The 17446-nt window shown below is 41.6% G+C and overlaps 2 protein-coding genes across 4 annotated transcripts in view; both read left to right on the plus strand.

The window, feature by feature from the left end:
- The window catches only part of Ncoa6 (Nuclear receptor coactivator 6), a 29459-nt gene extending 18113 nt beyond the window's left edge, over positions 1-11346 (plus strand). For all 3 annotated transcript variants that reach the window (XM_073092117.1, XM_073092118.1, XM_073092119.1), the window contains 6 exons: positions 135-428; positions 936-1210; positions 1626-2015; positions 2182-4699; positions 6010-7683; positions 8083-11346. In XM_073092117.1, the coding sequence (XP_072948218.1) occupies positions 135-428; positions 936-1210; positions 1626-2015; positions 2182-4699; positions 6010-7683; positions 8083-8153 (5222 nt within the window). In that variant the 3' untranslated portion in view covers positions 8154-11346. The remainder of the gene's footprint in view (positions 1-134; positions 429-935; positions 1211-1625; positions 2016-2181; positions 4700-6009; positions 7684-8082) is intronic.
- Positions 11347-12190: 844 nt separating this feature from the next.
- On the plus strand, positions 12191-14315 carry cype (cytochrome c oxidase subunit cyclope). The gene is made up of 3 exons (XM_073091866.1): positions 12191-12346; positions 13227-13396; positions 14165-14315. The coding sequence occupies exons 2-3, from the start codon at positions 13227-13229 to the stop codon at positions 14226-14228; spliced, it is 234 nt and encodes a 77-aa protein (XP_072947967.1). The 5' UTR covers positions 12191-12346; the 3' UTR covers positions 14229-14315.
- The last annotated feature ends 3131 nt before the right edge of the window (positions 14316-17446 follow it).

The following is a 17446-nucleotide window of genomic DNA, read 5'->3' on the forward strand; positions in this document are numbered from 1 at the left end:
CAACTAGTCTTTCTATAATATTATACTATATTCTTTATAAGACGTATTGTATAGTATATTAACAGTCAGTATGCTATTGTATAGTATATTAACAACTATGTAGCATGTTAACATGACGCATCATATAATTCCAGACGCGAGTACATCCCGCACCCAATCCAACTCCGAGCTGCTGGCCGGTCTGGGCGGCATCGGGCGGCTGCTGGCGGACGGCGAGGGGGCGTCGACCAGCGCGGACCCGCCCCCCGCCCCGCCCACGACGCCCGCCCCCGCGCCGCCCCGCGACAACTTCAAGTCGCCGAACACCGTGTGCCCGATGGACGGCAAGATCCCCCAGAACATTCCCACCCCGACGACTGATCGGTGCGAGTTCCCATTCGGCAGCATGACCCAAGCGAGGGTTATACACCGGAAGGAGAATACCTTAGGTTTGTGTTCCTTTTTTTTGTTATTGGTGTAGTTGTAGTGAGGAACAGCCCATTTGATGTTATTAGTTCATTGCTGACCACCACATACACATACGTAATTTTCTGGAACATCAGACAGACCAGGAGATTCGCGTGAATTAAAACGTAGATTCGAATTAGCTATGTATAAAATCATAAAAAAATGATTAACATATTAATTATATTGTTAAAAACATTGCATGAAAGTGAATGGACATTACATCTAACCTAAATGCAAAAAAAGCATGAGACGAAAATATTAAAGCGATAAATCTTTTTTTGATGAAACATGAAAAACTACAACAATTGAAACTAAATTTGTCAAAATAAATAATAATTATGTGGTTGCTTAGAAACATTGCCGTATATTTTACCCCATTTGTATTGTAGTACTTTTAGTTGGGATGTTTATGTGCGTCGACCTGAAGTCCTTTGTGTATAATTTATTAGCAACATATTAATATGAGCTTTTACTTATTCCCCAATTAGGTTTAGGCGGTTGCGCGGGCAACCTCCGACCACCGACGGCGACGGCGCCGGACCCCCAGTTCGTGCGGCCGTCGACGTCGTCGTTCGCGGGCCCGCCGCCGCCCTACCCCGCGCCGCCCGCCCTGCCCCCGCCCCCGGCCTCGCCCGCGCCGCCCACCGTCGCCATGTCCTCCCCGCTGCTCGTCAACCTGCTGCAGAACGACGCCCCAGCGCCGCAACCGAGGCCGAAGCCACAACAGCACCCGTCGAAGCTCGATAGGCTAGAGGACGCGCAGGTACTAATGATATTTTATTTATTACCTAGTGTATATATTTTTACCTGACTGTTTAAATCAATTAGACTAGAGGTAGTGGACGCTTATTCACATGAGAAGATATAAAAAATACTTGGATCATGATCATCATCATCAGTTTAGTTTTATCTAGGTGCTCTAACTAGTGTCTTTGTCTTTTAGGTCTTTAAAGAAGTGGTCATGATCACGTTGATTTGGATGTGAATATCATGTAGCTCATTACTTCCCGATAACGCTCTGTGTTGGTGGCCATTTTATTACAATCGTGTGTAGGGTCACCTTAAGTTGTCTTTAATTTGGATGTACAAGTACATGCTTATTTTGTTGTGGATTCGCAGTCAGACTAAGAAAGTCGTCAAAGAGCTTAATATTAATCGCGTCAAATATTACCTTTCAGGTTGAGTTGGCCGTGGGTCGGGCGTCGTTCGAGTACCGCGGCGGGCGGCAGACGGCGCCGCGGCCGCCGCCGTCGCCCGCGCCGCCCTCGCCCGCGCCGCGCCCCGCGCCCTTCGTGCGGCGCGCGTTCCCCCCGCCCGCCGCCCGCCCCGCGCCGCCGCCCACGCCGCCCGCCTACCGCTCGCCCGCGCCCAACGCGACCGTCGTCGCCCGCCCGAGGTTCCCCCCCGCCGGGTACGCGACGGACGCGTTCCCCGCGCCCCCGCCGCCCCCCTACCGCCAGGCGATGCCCCGCCCGAGGCCGCCGCCACCGAGGGTCACGCAGGAGGATCTGCAAGCGCTCCTGCCGCCAACCACCACCATGGATCAGAAAACACAATCCAGTGTTCAGGTACTCACAAACTAGTCATTATTTTTTTGTCAAATTGTATACTTTGTACTTTAAATAACTTACTTGCGTACGTACATTTGATAGTACTACTATAATATATTTTAATCGAAACTAATTTGAAAAACAGCAGAATTTTATTTTAACACGGTGTCCTTGTTTTTTCCAGGAGTTCCAAAGGTATCAACAGCAGTACAATGCAAGACAGCGAGCGGCGTCGAGGGACGCGTCGCAGCAGGATTGGAACGAGCCCTATCGGGACTCGCTCAACCTCCTCCAGGACCTGCCGGACACCTGCGACCTGGACCAGCTACTGCCCACCCTCGGCGCAGACCTCAACCTAGACGACACCGCCCTGTCCGCCATATCAGACCTCGATACCACCGCCAAGTTAGATCTCATATCTAACTACGACGGCTCTCAGCGGGACGGCGTCCCCAACTCGTCGGAAACGAACCCGGACGCGCTGTTGCGGGAGATCACCGGCGGTCAGTACTCCGGCTCCAGTCTAAACGGACCGTACCCAGAGCCCCCCTCCACTCCGAGCCACTCGAACGCGAACAATGATGTGCCTTCAAAATCCTCGGACGCCTTCGACACGAGCGTGAACGAGACTACCTTCATGCCTCCCCCGCCCGTGCCGCAGCAGTCCACCTCGAAAACGTTCGCGCAGAGCCCAAACCATACTATAGTCAACGCACACCATCCCCCCTTCAAGTCCCCGCCAAACGCGACGTATTCGATGTCGCCGAGCAGTATGAACTCCGAAAGGATGGTCGTGAGCAGTATGAACACAGAAAGGATGACCGTGGGCAATATGAACTCGGATAGGCATATCGCGAGCAGTATAAACTCGGATCGCATGGTGGCTAGCAGTATGAACTCCGACAGGATGATGGTTAACAGTTTGAACGCCGAGAGGATGGCCGCTAGCAGTATGAACTCCGACAGGATGGTTCCGAGCAGTATGAACTCCGACCGGATCGTTACGAGCAATATTAGTTCAGACAGGATGATCGCGAATAGTATGAACACCGATCGGATAATCGCGAGCAGTATAAACGCCGAGAGGATGATCGCAAACAGTATGAACACCGACAGGATAGTCGCGAGCAGTATGAACTCGGACAGGATGATGATGAGCAATATGCACTCGGAGAGATTGGGCGCGAGCCAGTCGTCGTCGATGCCGCCGCCAATGAGATTGCCGGTGCGAGCGATGACGTCGGTGTCCACCGCCACCGTCGGCTCCCAAGCGACCGCCCAGGAGATCGAGGAGCAGAGTAAACAGTACCTGATCAAAACGCTCATGAGGGACGACGATATACCTCCACCAAAGGAGCCGGAGAAGAAAGTGGAGGAGGTGACGGTCGCGCAATGTAAAGTAAAAGAGAACTCGACGGACACGCCGGAGATCTTCGGAATAGCGAAAATCACGGAACCCGTCGAGGACAAACGGAGTCAGGATGACGATTCGAAGGTAAAAAATAGGATCGTCAAGAAGGAAAAGGACGATAAATTAGCGCAGAAAGGGGGCAAGCCCCGAACGGCCGGCACCAAGGAGAAGCCGGCTACGTTAAAGGATAAAATAGTGCGCGACGGAAAGTCTACCAAAGTTGCCTTACCGCGGCCGCATGTCGCGAAACCCGCGACTCCTGTCTCCGAGGCGCCCAAGTCGCCGTCCGGTGAGAAGGAGTCGATAAAGCTGAGGTTAAAGCTAGATAAAAATGAACCAGTCGTTCAACCCGTGTACAAAGCGGACGTTAGCTTCATTAATCTGCCGTCGAAGGGCGACAAGCCCACAGAGGGCGAACTCAGGGTACCGCCGCTACACATAAGCCTCAGGGGGCGAAATTCAGCAGTCATAAAGAACTCCAAGAAGGAGAAGAAAAAGTTCAGTCCTGGAGACTTGCACACGAAAAAGATAAAAATTAGAAAAACGTTAGAATCGGAGGACAAGGCCCACAGGCGGGACTCTGAAGACTCCCTAGCGGCCAAGTCGGGAGATAGCACTGAGAACTCTAAGACTGATGAGTATTTACACGTCAAGAACATAAAGCTGAACAACCACTACAGCGAGGGTGAGCCGCTCAAGACTGAGATCGCGGGCGACAACAGCGTAGTGTACAGAATGAAGACGATATCGAAAAATGCTCACATAGTCACCAAATCTCACGACTACAAGCTCCTCAACAACAAACTGCAAACGCTAGACAGTTTGAAGTTGAAAAAGAAGTCGAAGCTGCTCAGCGAGAGCGGGAAAGTCATAGAGAAGGAGCGAGACAAGGAGTGGAGGAACGACATGTTGGAAAAGGAAGGCAAGTACGCGCAGAACGAGGGCTACAGAGAGATCGTGAACAACCACGACATGAAAAAGAAGTTACCAACTCCAAAACTAGAGAAGGAAGGCGGTGCGAAATGTGATAATTTAAAGTCCAGTGACGTGAAAGTGCAAGTGGACACGGATTATATTGAAGTGAAAACGGGTGCTAGTGAGGTGGACAGTAGGTTGCTCAAGTGTCATAAGAGCTTAGAACGGACAATGAGTGTTGACGACTCGGACATGTCTAAGTTCGACCGCGAGGACAACAAGTTGAAACGGACACTTACGGACAGTGCAATCACCTCGCCTAACGGGCTGATCGCCTCGGAGAAGAAAAGAAAAATTAGCCATAGTTCCTGTACAGGTATGTATGTTAATTTATTTACGAAAACTTAAGATTATTTCCATATGTGTTACATGGCTCGTACATGCTTTATTGTTTAGACAGTAGCGGCGCCGCCCGCGTCTTGCCTTATTTACTTCATCTCCTAACATTATTTTATTTCAACGATAATACATAGTACACTGATAGGGCAATTTTGGCTGTAGTATTTTCAAAAATGTGTTATTAAGTACGCTACATCGCATTTTTTTGCAAAATAAAGACACGGTATAGTCATTTTTAAAATTTTTGTTTTTCTGTCTGGTTTTTCAGGGTTATCTTGGATACGTTGAACTTATTATAAGTTATTGTAGTTCTTGAAGCCTACTGAAGATTTTTATGTTACACGCCTAACATGGGCGGCGCCGCCGGCATTACCTAGTACATAATATATTCATCAATGACTGATAAATAACTGATTTACGCTGTAAATATAGAATGGAAATAGTCATTGTAATTATTTAGTTAAAAATATGAATATTTTGTTTGTTATTATAATTTGAGTCATTTATTTATGTCGTGCAATACAACTACAAATACCTCTGTATTTTTTTTATTTCTACTTGCAAGCAATGCATTTTTTTTTAGTTTTTTATAATGACTACTCAGATTATAGTTAAAATTATCGAATTATAAAATACAGTAATATGGAAGTAATCTTATGTTTTTTATATTTCATAATTTATTCACTAATCTATTATTAAGTTATTTTATATTTAGTTGTTGCAATTTTTGTTTTTTTTTGTTTATGTACCTAGTAATTTCAGTCTCAAATGTTCACAATGTATAGTATGTAGCATTAGTCAAATTTATTTTTGTTTAAATTAATTCTTGCATTGGTTTTTATTTTATCTTTAAAATATTATACATGACCATGAATTTGGTACAAACCAATGTGTTTGTAAGTTTGTAAAGCAAAATTATTTTATTTCTGATTATCCTATTTTATAAATCAATTAAAATATTTCAAAACTGCACTCAAAGTGTTTCAATGCTGTCAAAAATTTGCCATTTTTGATATGATTATGAATGCTGGCTAAAAATTGCCGTTTCACTTATATAATTTCAGAATTTTGTGAATATTAATTTTAAGTAACCAATTGGCTCTTGATTATTCATTGCATCATTGAACTCATTTGGTGTATAAGAAGAATTTTTTGGGTTAATTTCTAGAGGATATCACTTGACATTCATTCAGTATAGGATCATCTATAGTTCTCACATCACATTTTCATTTATGAATCACATAACACCGTAAAAATACATTACAAGTGTGTGTGTTTGCGTTCCAGATCCCCCTGGATCGACAAACGTAGGCACAATAGGCGCTAGTCGCGTAGATTCCCCCCCGCCCGCCGCCGCCCAGCGCTGCGGCCCGCTGTCGCCGCGCCGCAAGGAGCGCCCCAAGGACAAGTCCTACTGCAAGCTGGTCGCCGAGCGAGCCGCCCGCCCCGACACCGACAAGTTCGGCAACCGCTCGCCCAACTCGCAGGCGCAGGGCGAGGACTCCGGCATCGAGTCGATGGACGCCCTGTCCGAGAAGTCTCCCAACCAGGCGAGCCAGTCGCCCCCGGGGCCCCAGCGGAAGGAGCGGCTCGACATGCCCCGCTCGACGAGCCCGACGTCCGTGCAGAGGATAATCGGTGTCATCGACCCGCCGCCCGCCTCCGACGAGCTGCTCGAGCGGCTCTCGCTGGCGGCGGGGCAGCCGCACTACGACCCTGTGCCGCCCGACATCGACGACATGGGCGACATCGAGGCCGAGCTCGCCAAGATGCACGCCGACCACATCAACGGCGACGACGCGCCCCGCCGCCCGCCCGACGAGCCCGCGAAGACCAAAGAGGGCAAGAGGGAACCCACGCCCATCCTCAGGGACGACGAGAACCCGCCCAGTCAGAGCATGGAGCGGAAGGACCAGCTGAAGACGGACGTGAAGATGGTGAAGATGGTCGACGCGGAAACTAAACTCGAATGTAACATTGCTCAAAAGAATGAGGCGTGCGGGGTCAAGGAGGAATCGTCGGTTTCGCCGAAGAAGGAGAAGGGCATCGACGACTTCGACCACCTCCCGAGCAGGATGTCGCCACCGCTGTACACGTATTCCAACCAAGAGAAGGTTTCCGTGGGCGAGTCTCAGCTGAGCGGGGAGAAGTCCTCGATAGTCTCGGAAAACGGTGAGACGAAGGGCGGCAATTCGGATACGAAAGAAAAGCTCGAGCCGAAACTAGAGAGGCTTCCGCTAAAAGCGGACTTTCCCGACAAGAGCCTCCTGGAGCAGTTGCTCATAGAAATTCCGACTCCGGACTACGCGGGGAAGAGGCCGGAGTCGCCGTCGCCGTCGGCGCTGGAGCGGGTCGCGCGGAGCAGCGTGCGCACGCGCTCCAGCAGTAAGATGAACAGCCCCGCCGACGGGCCGAAGACGCCGCGCCTCAGCCCCGGCATCAACAAGCTCGAACGGTCCGACTCGCCCGCGCTGCAGCCGAGGAACTGCCTGAGGAGCGGCTCCGTCGACAAGACGAGTCCGAGGACGGCGAACGCCGCGGGGGCGCCCGCGAAGCCCGGCCCGGGGGCCAAGCGGAAGCGGCGGGAGTCGGAGAGCTCCTGCGCGTCCACCGTCAGCTGCGAGGAGGGGCCGTCGCCGGGGCGGCCGAAGAAGAAGCCGCGGAAGGTGGAGCAGAAGCCCGCGAACCCGGCGGCGGCGAGCGGCGGCGGGAAGGGCAAGAAGGAGTCGGACAGCGACAGCGACGAGCCGCTCATCTGCAAGGTTCGCGGCAAGGGGGTGAAGGGGCCGCGAGTGCTGCCACCGGGTATGGCGGCGGTGGCGGCCACGGCAGCGGTGGCGGCCGCGGCGGCGGTGGTGGGCGGTGCCGCGGGCGTGGGGACGCGCCGCTCCGTGCGCCACGGGCCCGCGCCGCCCGCGCCGCCCAGCGACACGCCCGTCAGACGGAAAACGAGGAGTGCAGGTAGGTTTTGGTATTGTAATTTCATGAATAATTTAAAAAAAAAAATAACTATCATATAACTTAAGTTCGACGGCTTCTGCATAAAAGCCTAATATAATATTTGTTTTAACGTAGAACGAAATTGCGCACGCACGATATAAGATATAAATAGCTTTTGACAACATTTTTGAGCGTCGATGTTATCATAGTTTATTTATATCATTTGCTTTCGTTTATTGGTCGTGAATTTTTTTGATTACTTTAAAATACTATTCTTGTTACATTAAAAAGGTATATTTTTTTCTGATGGGCTTACATACCATACGCATGCACATGATTTATTAGCACAAAAATATAAGCGTATTTTTCTTAAATGCGAAACAATGGTTGGTTTGAATGCAGTGTTATTTGTATTTGCAGTGGGCGAAGGCGGCACCCCTACGGCGCCCGGCGCGGTGCGGCGGCGGCGCGCGTCCCGCGACGGCAAGTGACGGCGGCGCCGCGCGGACTGCGGCCCGCCCGCGCCCGCGCCGCCCGCGCCGCCCGCCCCCGCGCCCGCCCTCGCGCCCGCCCTCGCGCTGCTCTACCGCCTCGACTGACGCCCGCCCCGCCGCCCTCCGCGCGCCGACCCGACCTCGACACTGTCCCTCGCGATACTCGCCACCTGCCGCACTACCCACGGAAACTCTATCATCATCCGCTGCCCAGCGGTACGCGTGAAGCAACCGGCCACCACGCACTCCACCATCGAGTCTTAGTGTTAAAGGACGTGAACGCGGTCGATGCGATCGAGGAAGGACGTTGCTACCGACGAAACGATAGTCTAATGTGTTAATTCTCTTTCAAAAAGTGATCCTTTACTCAACTAAAATACGAAACGTTTCGAGTTCTACATTTTTATGGACTGTTGGTTTTTGATTTTTTTTGAATCTCAAATGTTTGTTAAATAAAAGTTGAGCATCGTGCAATACGGGCGAGGGCAGGTGTAACCGTGTGACTGTTAGTGAAATTTTAACAAAAGTAGTGAGTGAATATGTTGTAATGAAAGGAGTTAGCGTCCCGCCGGCGTTCCGGACGGACCGCATCGATATTTATCAAAGTGTTCATGAAACGTTCCTCGTTGCCGACACCGCCAGAGTTCGAGCCGTTGCGTGGCCGACGTTGTTTGTATTTCTTTTCGTTTAACTTTACTTTTAGTGAACAAATCATGTTACCATTCACTATAAAGCACTCGACGTTTTCTTTAATTGTAAGTTGATTTCTTCTATCGAGTATTTTTAAGAGCGTCTTAAAGTATAATCACCGAACGGCGGAACTTGGACGAGTAGAGTTTAAGCCAAACGGAGGAGCCTTAGTTAAGCTAATAGAGGTGTATCATTGTTGTACAAAAGAGCACTCGACTTGTAGACACATTGTTATAATAGGATAAATACCTGAGAGATATAAAAAAATAAATGCGTAAAGTTTTAAAAGATATTTTCATACGTTTTTGCACGTAACAGTAACGTCGTGATCGGTGACGTGAACCGCGTTGTAGTTTTATTCGATTTCGGCGGGGGAACGCCATCTTGTCGCGGCGGTTGTAGTTTTCTACCGTTATTAGTTAATTGAATAATAGATAAAATATGGACACGGTCGCGTTTCCCCGCCAAAAGCACGCCGCTATTACGATGTAACATAGTGTTTAATATGTAAGTGAATTCACGAGACCAATAATTGTAATTTATATTTGGTGGATAAATAATTTCTTAGTGAAATGATAATAATTGTGACTGAGTGTTTCAACAGTTTGTCTGTTTGGGCTTCCAGTATACTAAACTTTATTAATTTGACGCCCCATTTTTAATTTTGTCCCTTCCAGTTTTACGACCGCGTCCCATCGTCCATTTTTTATTTGTTTCATTACGTAGACGACAATTGATTTTAATATGCAAACCAGTGATCCTTTGTCTTAGACTTTAAGCTAGCTTTCTTTCGCACTGTACATAATAATTGATTGAATTTTAAAAGGAATTTAGTTTTTCTAAGTAGATGCTAGTATTTATTATCACGACTTTGAATAACACCTCACCTTAGCGAAGCATAAAATTATGCGTCTCCGATTCGTACCGGATTTGTTGCCTGCAACGTGGTTGTGTTGCTACTTTCATAAATATATAGACTATTCAATCTACACATGTTGCAAAACTTTAACAGTTTTATAAATCTAAATGAATTGATTTGTTACAAAATTGTTACCCCTCGATGCCTAGGTTATGCGCATGCGGTAAGGAGCATGACTGCGGTATACTTTTTAATTAAATAGTGATTTTTCGTTGCGGTTCCTATGTCCTATGTCTGAGCAAATATAATTAAAAGCAATAATTTGTGGATGTGAACTCTTCTGTTACTTAGTAGAGAGCGGCAACTTTAAAGCGCTTCTCGACCGCCTTAATGTACTTGTAGATTTTGATCCACGTAAGGTTTTTTCAGTATTTTGTACCTTACATTTTTTCTGACTTTTCCCCCTTTATACCCCTATTTTGACGATGTTGTTGTTATTATTAGGTCGGACAGTGATAGTGCTACAATACAAAAAGTGTTTTAGTACGTACGTAGGATGTATAGTATATTGAGAATATTTTATAGTTAAATATTAATAAATCGCCTGATAAATTGTGCCCTAAAACGTGTGCCGTGGATCGAGCTGTGTGTCTGTCGCTATCTGTTAATAAAATATTATTAGTGTTAGAGCGGTACAGCGCTGGGGAGCGCGGGGTGCGGTCAGCCCCCGCAAGTGCGGAGTATACCTTGTTTCTTCGTTTTAAACTATTAGTTTAAATATCGGTCCGGCCGATGTACAATCTTGTAAATTTTTATGTATAGATGGGGAAATTAATATATGTTACGCGTTAAGTAATTGTTTTTTTTTTATTCGATCATTATTATTATTTGGGAGTTGTCGGTTTTCGTCGCGTTGTACATACGGCTTGGCGCCACTAGCACCGTTTCACTCGGACCGACTCCTGTCGTAGAATATGAAGCCTTGTACTGTAATATAAGAGTATGACCTGCAGGCTTGTACCATATAATCATAGTGAATGGACTCTCAAAACTAGCTGTGTATATTGGGTGTATAGTTATCCTTTTAGTTTTTTGTTTTGTTTTTATTTTCAACTAATGATAGTAATTTATGCCGATAAAAATAAAATATCTATATTATACGTTTATATATATCTATGAAGAAAGAAATACAAATAGTTTTAAACACTATAAATATAGGATAGGGTTACACCACACCATGAGATAGCGTATAGTTTTGGTATGTAAACATTATATAACTTGTAAATAGATTGCAGAAATAGTGAATAAAAGAATTGATACAATAAAATTTTAACTTTATGTTATTGTAATATTTTTTTAGTATGTGTTGTTAGTCGGCGGGCGCGCCCGAGTCGCGCGGAGTGTTTGTTGCTGGCAATCGATAATTGCATCAATCCTTTTTTTATTGTGCATTATTTTTCTGTAAGTTGCTTTCTCTGTCGTTCTTCATTATTTTTAAATCATATAATTATATTCATAAAGTACGATGAGTCATGGTGAATTATTATCATATTATTATGAATGAAAAGAAATAAGGAATATTATTGTTCTGCTATTATTAAATTTGTAAAGTTAGTTTATTAATAAACGAATAAAAAAATTCTTTCTTGTTTTACTGTGGGTGGTGGGGATGCCTGGGGAGGATGGAATTAATAGAAAAAATAACGGAAATTATTTCGTTTTGACGAAATGTGTTCGATATTCAGATCCATAAATAAATTGTTTTGAAGTCACTTTTACACTTTCATTAATAAATGAAAGTTGTTTGGGAGTGCCCATTTTCAATTTCCTACATTTATGACGTAAGTGCATGGTACGTTGGTGAAACTTTAATAGATAAATAAGTTTAATCGGAGAAAGCGGTTTGTTACATACAGAATCTCACGGATCATTTTAAATTCTATGAAGCTATTAAAGTAGCGTCATTATTTTATGAAAATTGGAATACCTGCAGTTACTAATCTATGCCTGCAGTATGAATAACACTAGAAATATGACTCTGTTGTAGCACTATCCGTACACTTGTTCCTTCTGCCGCCGTTTAAGGTCTATCTATTTTGGTCTAGTTTTAGCATCTAGTCTTCATGTTTCCAAAAATTCTGAAATGGAATACTATTTAAAAAATGGCGGGAATTACCAAAGAGTATAGTCTATAGGAGTTACGACGATATCCTCTGCTCCAGTATATTTTAAAGCCAAAGCAAATACGATTTATTTCTAGGATACTTTATTAATAAAAATGAATATCACGAAATTATAGTCTGTATTTAAATATTTTCAAGTTAAAACAATATATCCAATAAGAATAAATATTTTTATAATAAAGGATGATATTTGCTTTCATTACCTGTACAAAATCTTCACAGATTATACGAGTTATGTCAATGGTAGGTGTAACAGAAAACAAACAAATACCCTGAAATCTACGCTGTGATTGGTTCATTTGGTCTACACTGTACAATCCACCAATGAAAACTCGTATTTTGTATTTCAATTCATCTTGTCTTATTATGAAAACGTAACATAAAACTTGGCTTTACTACTTGTGATAAGGTGCCCAAGTGCAGGATACAACGTTTTTCGGTGATTTAAGCCTGAAACGGTAAGTTTTATAGGTTTATTTTTCAAATTCAGTTAAAATCCTAGATACTCTTTAATATTTCAGCTTTTGTTCCAACAATATTGCCTATTTTCCATGAAAACTACTTATGTCCATGTATTATGTAAGAAGGTTGTCAATAATCACGTCAATATCGATCGTTTAGGTGAGGCCTTCATTTGTTTTAATTAAGTAAATAGCTGTAATTAAAGTAAAGCCATACATACAACAAATTTTTGATATACAATATTTTAAATATTACTTTTACTGTAAAATAATTGTTAACCTAAAATTTTCTAATGTATGTAACATTTTAGCGTTTTGTCCTAATGAGTTTTAGAGTTACCATATTATTTTTATTTATATATAACAATTATTATATTCGTATTCAATGCTAGTTTTATAGGGAAACGCACAAGCCATTTGTACGCATATCACATAAAAATAATGTTAGGTTTGCATGTTTCTTCCAAAAAATAGAATTGATAAAGGTTTTCAATAAAACGACATATTTTATGTAACTTCTAGAACGTACACTATCGTACAATGATCCTTAAATTTATCAATGTGGCATATTTAAATTCATGAAAAAATGTAACATCAAAATCATTGCATTTTGTGGTGAAATAAAAAGGTACACAAATTTATTTTATTACAGAAAAAAATCTATTGGACATATTTTTGTTTGAACCTATACAATCAGTTCATAGTTATTTTTCATTTTTTTTGTTAGTGGTCATGTTAATAGAGAATATTTTCCATATAAAACTGAGATTCTACCTAAGCCTGATTTCAGAGGCATTGGGCCACTCATTAGTCAGATGGCATCTACATATTATGATATTAAATAATACCTCAAATTGTTTCCATTCAATCCCACCAGATGGCAGACAAGGCAGTGTCCGTAGCATCCAAGCCTGTTATGAGGAACCTCCTCCACAGCAACATCAAGAAGAACATCATCATCGCGCTCAGTCTTGCTGGATTCTGTGGGTTTACCTTCAAACAGGTTGTCGGCAATGAGAGGAAGAGGAAATATGCTGAATTTTACAGGTGAATATTGTCATGCCAGGAGGCCTTTCATCTAAAACAAAACCCCCCATGCCCAAATTGTTCTAATGAACCTTTTTATATAATTCTGAAGTAACAAATGAGCAAGCATTCCGGCTGATGGTTTGTGGCTTCTGCTGCCCATATACATCTGTAGTCTTGCCCAGATAAGATTAGATTCCATGCCTCGGATAAGTATGTCTCACCACATCCTTCAAACCGGATCATAGGAACTAACAATAGGCAAAAATAGGTGTGGCGCTGGTACCCTTGGAGATGAACCATGAGAGGTTATACCATCGTTATACTATTGCAAATGAGTCCGCATAATAATAAGATTGTAACTCCTGTCTGTGGATTGTATAATTAACATTTTATAATATTTAATAATATCCCACCCAAAGGACTAAGCTGGAGCCTTTTGTTTTTTATATACAAAGGGGCCACTTTGCGTGTTAGACTTTTAGCCTTTCCAGTGACAATATTATATTAATTACAAATTATTATTATTATGTAAACAGCTATACGGGCTAATAGTGGGCCTTATTTAGAAGTATGTCTCTGAATTTTGACGGTACTGAAAATCGGAGTAGATATAGGTTTGGTTCGGTAGTAGGAAAATCAGTAGGTGGCAACACTAGGTTCCAGGAAGACTCGCGGGCGGCGGGTTGCCAATTACGGGGATTTACTTATTACTTTTTCTTAAGTAGTAAAAGTTTTAAATTACATTCTTTACATGTTAGATAATTCATTGCAATTATTTATTTGCAGGACATATGACGCCGAGAAGGAGTTCGAAGAAATGCGCAAGAAGGGCCTCTTCCAGTCCTGCTGAACGCTTTGACACCATTATGTAGTTGTATTATTTTGCTGTGAGTAAGGTAAATTAAATTAAAAAAATAAATAAAAATAATGTAATCAATTCTGTTGTTTTTCTGCAAAATACCTCCTTTTCCTATAATTGGTATAATTCATAAATATAATTATGATAATAAGAGCTTACGCATTCGCGGGCTTTCAACTATTGGGTAGGAAGATATTTTCTGGGATAATTTGATGTTTTTATGGTCAGTATTTATTGTCAACTTGTAAAAGGGTAGACGTAAAAATTCTACTAGTTGTAATGCCACTTAGAACCAGTCGTTGTCTTCCGCTCGGCAACATAAAGATGTTCTGTATATGCCCTCTCGCTTCTATTTTCCACGTGACTAGCCGTATTATCCCGTGTAAGTACATAGAGCCACCCCAGGAAAACTAGGCTATGCCTATTTCTTTCATCCCTGTGACAGCCCCGTATATATCCCCCCTGACACTATTCGAGTCTGCAAATGCTATTGGGAAGCAATGTTAGTGGTTTTATCTATACATCTACTGACAAGGATTTCGTCATATGTTATATAATAATACAATTCTATACATAATATAGTCCAATAAATAGTTAGGCAGCAGTGGGAGGCTTATGCATACCGCAGAGTGAAACTTTAAACCCCTCAGAATCCCTCAGATGTTTCCTAGATTAGAAATTAAGAAGAAATATTTGAGTGTTAGCATTTATAAATATTTACCCTCATGCGCTGTTCTAATACTACGCCGAGATTTTTGAATATTTTTTCGGTTAAAATTATAAGATCAAATATATATTTCGCGAAACACGTCAATATAGATGCAGACGTTTTTAAATGTAGCTTACAGGAAAACATCGATATTTATTTACAATAAAATGGGTATCTATCATATGAGTTTGTATTGTAATATTTTTATGTATTGATAAAGCGGTTATTTTGAAATTAGATAATATGTACCTACAACGACTGTTAATTTTATCTGTACTTATGAAGGTACTTATAGATAAATAGAAAGGAGTTAGGAAATAAATAAAAACCATTAATATATTTACGATAATTTAATCAGGACATCAATTAATACGTAACTTTCCAGGATACATAAATAATTCAACAATTCAATTACATCCTCGTCTCATTGATTAATTTACACCACTTAATTATTCTCAAATTGATCTACGTAATCGTAAATAATAGGTTAAGTCCTTAATTATAGAATATCAGATCTTAATTATATAGAAGTCAGGGACCAGCCTGTTTACATCACTACAACATAACTTCAACTACCTCTACAAAGTATTGGAAAAAGTATTAAGGATTATTCACACTGCTACGTGGTGTATATTTAAGTTATTACTGTACTGTGCACATAGTTATTATACTGTGCACTAGATTAAATTGAAGTTAAATATATTTCTTTATACTGTTTACTTTTTTAACGAAATATACAGTCGTATTATTGATAATGATTACAATATTTATCAAGGAAATATAACAAAGATCTACACCACGTACATAATGCGGCCAGTCCTCACATTACAAAAAGGATTTTAGTGGCGCCATTTCTAAATGGCGGTTGTGCCTCGGAATACATAGATTAGATAAGTGGTACTAGTATGGTAGGGATGTATAGTCATTGCATAGTACGGTTTACTTTGAAGGAACACTAGTCTCTTAAAATTTTATCGGACAATAATAATTAAGAAGTTTGAGTTTTTATGCACATTTAATGTTTCAAAGGATTTGTGTTCTATTTATCTTATGTTCTGGAACTGTAGTTTTTTTAAGTCCAATAATTACTATTATTTCTCGTACATTGCAACAACTATATGACAATAGGATTAGGCTATCAATAATCGTAATGATTTTCATTAGTGTTAGAAACTGCAAATTGCTGTATAGGGTAGATATGAAAAACAATCAATATTTTTACTGCAATGCATAGCTGCAATGCATCTATTAATGAGGTCTATTTTAGTTGTCACGGGTCTCCCCAGATGATGGAAGAGATACTTCCGAACATCAAATACCATTGTTCAATGTTTAAACCGCTTGTAGGTGTATAAAATTATTTATCAATGATTATGTAATATTTCCACATGATTACAAATTTCACCAACGGTAGTCCAGCTATTTACGTTACGTTAATCCACTAATTAATGAGTTATGAGAGCCTGTAATAGTGTTTCAAATATAGAGTATTTTTTTAATTGTTACGTGCAAAGTTTCGAACACTAATAAAAACCTGGAAGTCTAACGAATACTTAAAAATATGTTGGAGGTAATTGCCCTTCATCTATTTTATAGTTTAAAAATGTTACAAACAGAGTTAGAATTAACTTACGACAGCGAGTTACGATGAAAAGATGAAGATTTCAGTTCATTTATTAGAATACAAGTTAGCAATATTAATTAAATCTAGATTATAAATAACTTTGTATAATTGCTTTGGTCAGGTTTTAAGCTTTCGGGAGTTACGAAGATCCTACTATTATCCAATAACAAGCAATGTTGCCAGCTCTGTACACTGTTTTCCCTCTTAAATAAATAAAAAAAAATCAATAACATTAAACCAAATCCCGTGTTGACTTTGGATCTAAAAAGCGTATATGTTAGGAAGCATTTTTTTCTCCTGATAAATCCTTATAATTTGTGAATATTTTTACCACTTACACCTTTTACCACATGTATACATAAATTTTGAAGAAAAGCCCCTGAATTAGTTACACAATAATATGCCTAACCTTGTGCGAAGAAAGTAAGTATGCTAGTAATTATATAACACTAAATTGAAAAAAATATATATAAAAAATAACAACTGTTTTACTTTGTGTATATTTTTCAACTTTGTGCTTTGCAGAATATAAACACATTGTCAATACAGTGTACTGTATTCCGCTGAAATAATGTTTTAATTGAAATTATTATATACACACATAATATGTTTCATTTTAACGTGTATATTCGATTAAATAATGCTGGCTTATATAGTGTTGGGCCAAAATAAATTACTGTTAGTATTGATACAACTTTTCCAGTTTGATTATATTTTTTGGATTCCATGAAAATAGAAGAATTTGTGCGCCCAACACTATTAATATACAGATAAGGATTAAAGGTAAGGTAAGTGAAAGTAAGTTAAATAATATTAAAAGCATACATGTAACCGTGCAAAATAGAAAACAACCACCCACACATATTTCGTCCAATA

The sequence above is a fragment of the Epargyreus clarus genome, unplaced genomic scaffold (genome assembly GCF_041222505.1).
Source record: "Epargyreus clarus isolate Ecla_fem2 unplaced genomic scaffold, WU_Ecla_fem_2.2 ptg000035l, whole genome shotgun sequence".
In the NCBI taxonomy this organism is placed as follows: domain Eukaryota; kingdom Metazoa; phylum Arthropoda; class Insecta; order Lepidoptera; family Hesperiidae; genus Epargyreus; species Epargyreus clarus.

Bases quoted from the DNA above. Each gene is read 5' to 3' on its own strand.
- cype (XM_073091866.1), top strand. From the start codon at position 13,227: ATGGCAGACAAGGCAGTGTCCGTAGCATCCAAGCCTGTTATGAGGAAC. The intron at 13,397-14,164 runs GTGAATATTGTC...ATTTATTTGCAG, and splicing joins AAATATGCTGAATTTTACAG to GACATATGACGCCGAGAAGG.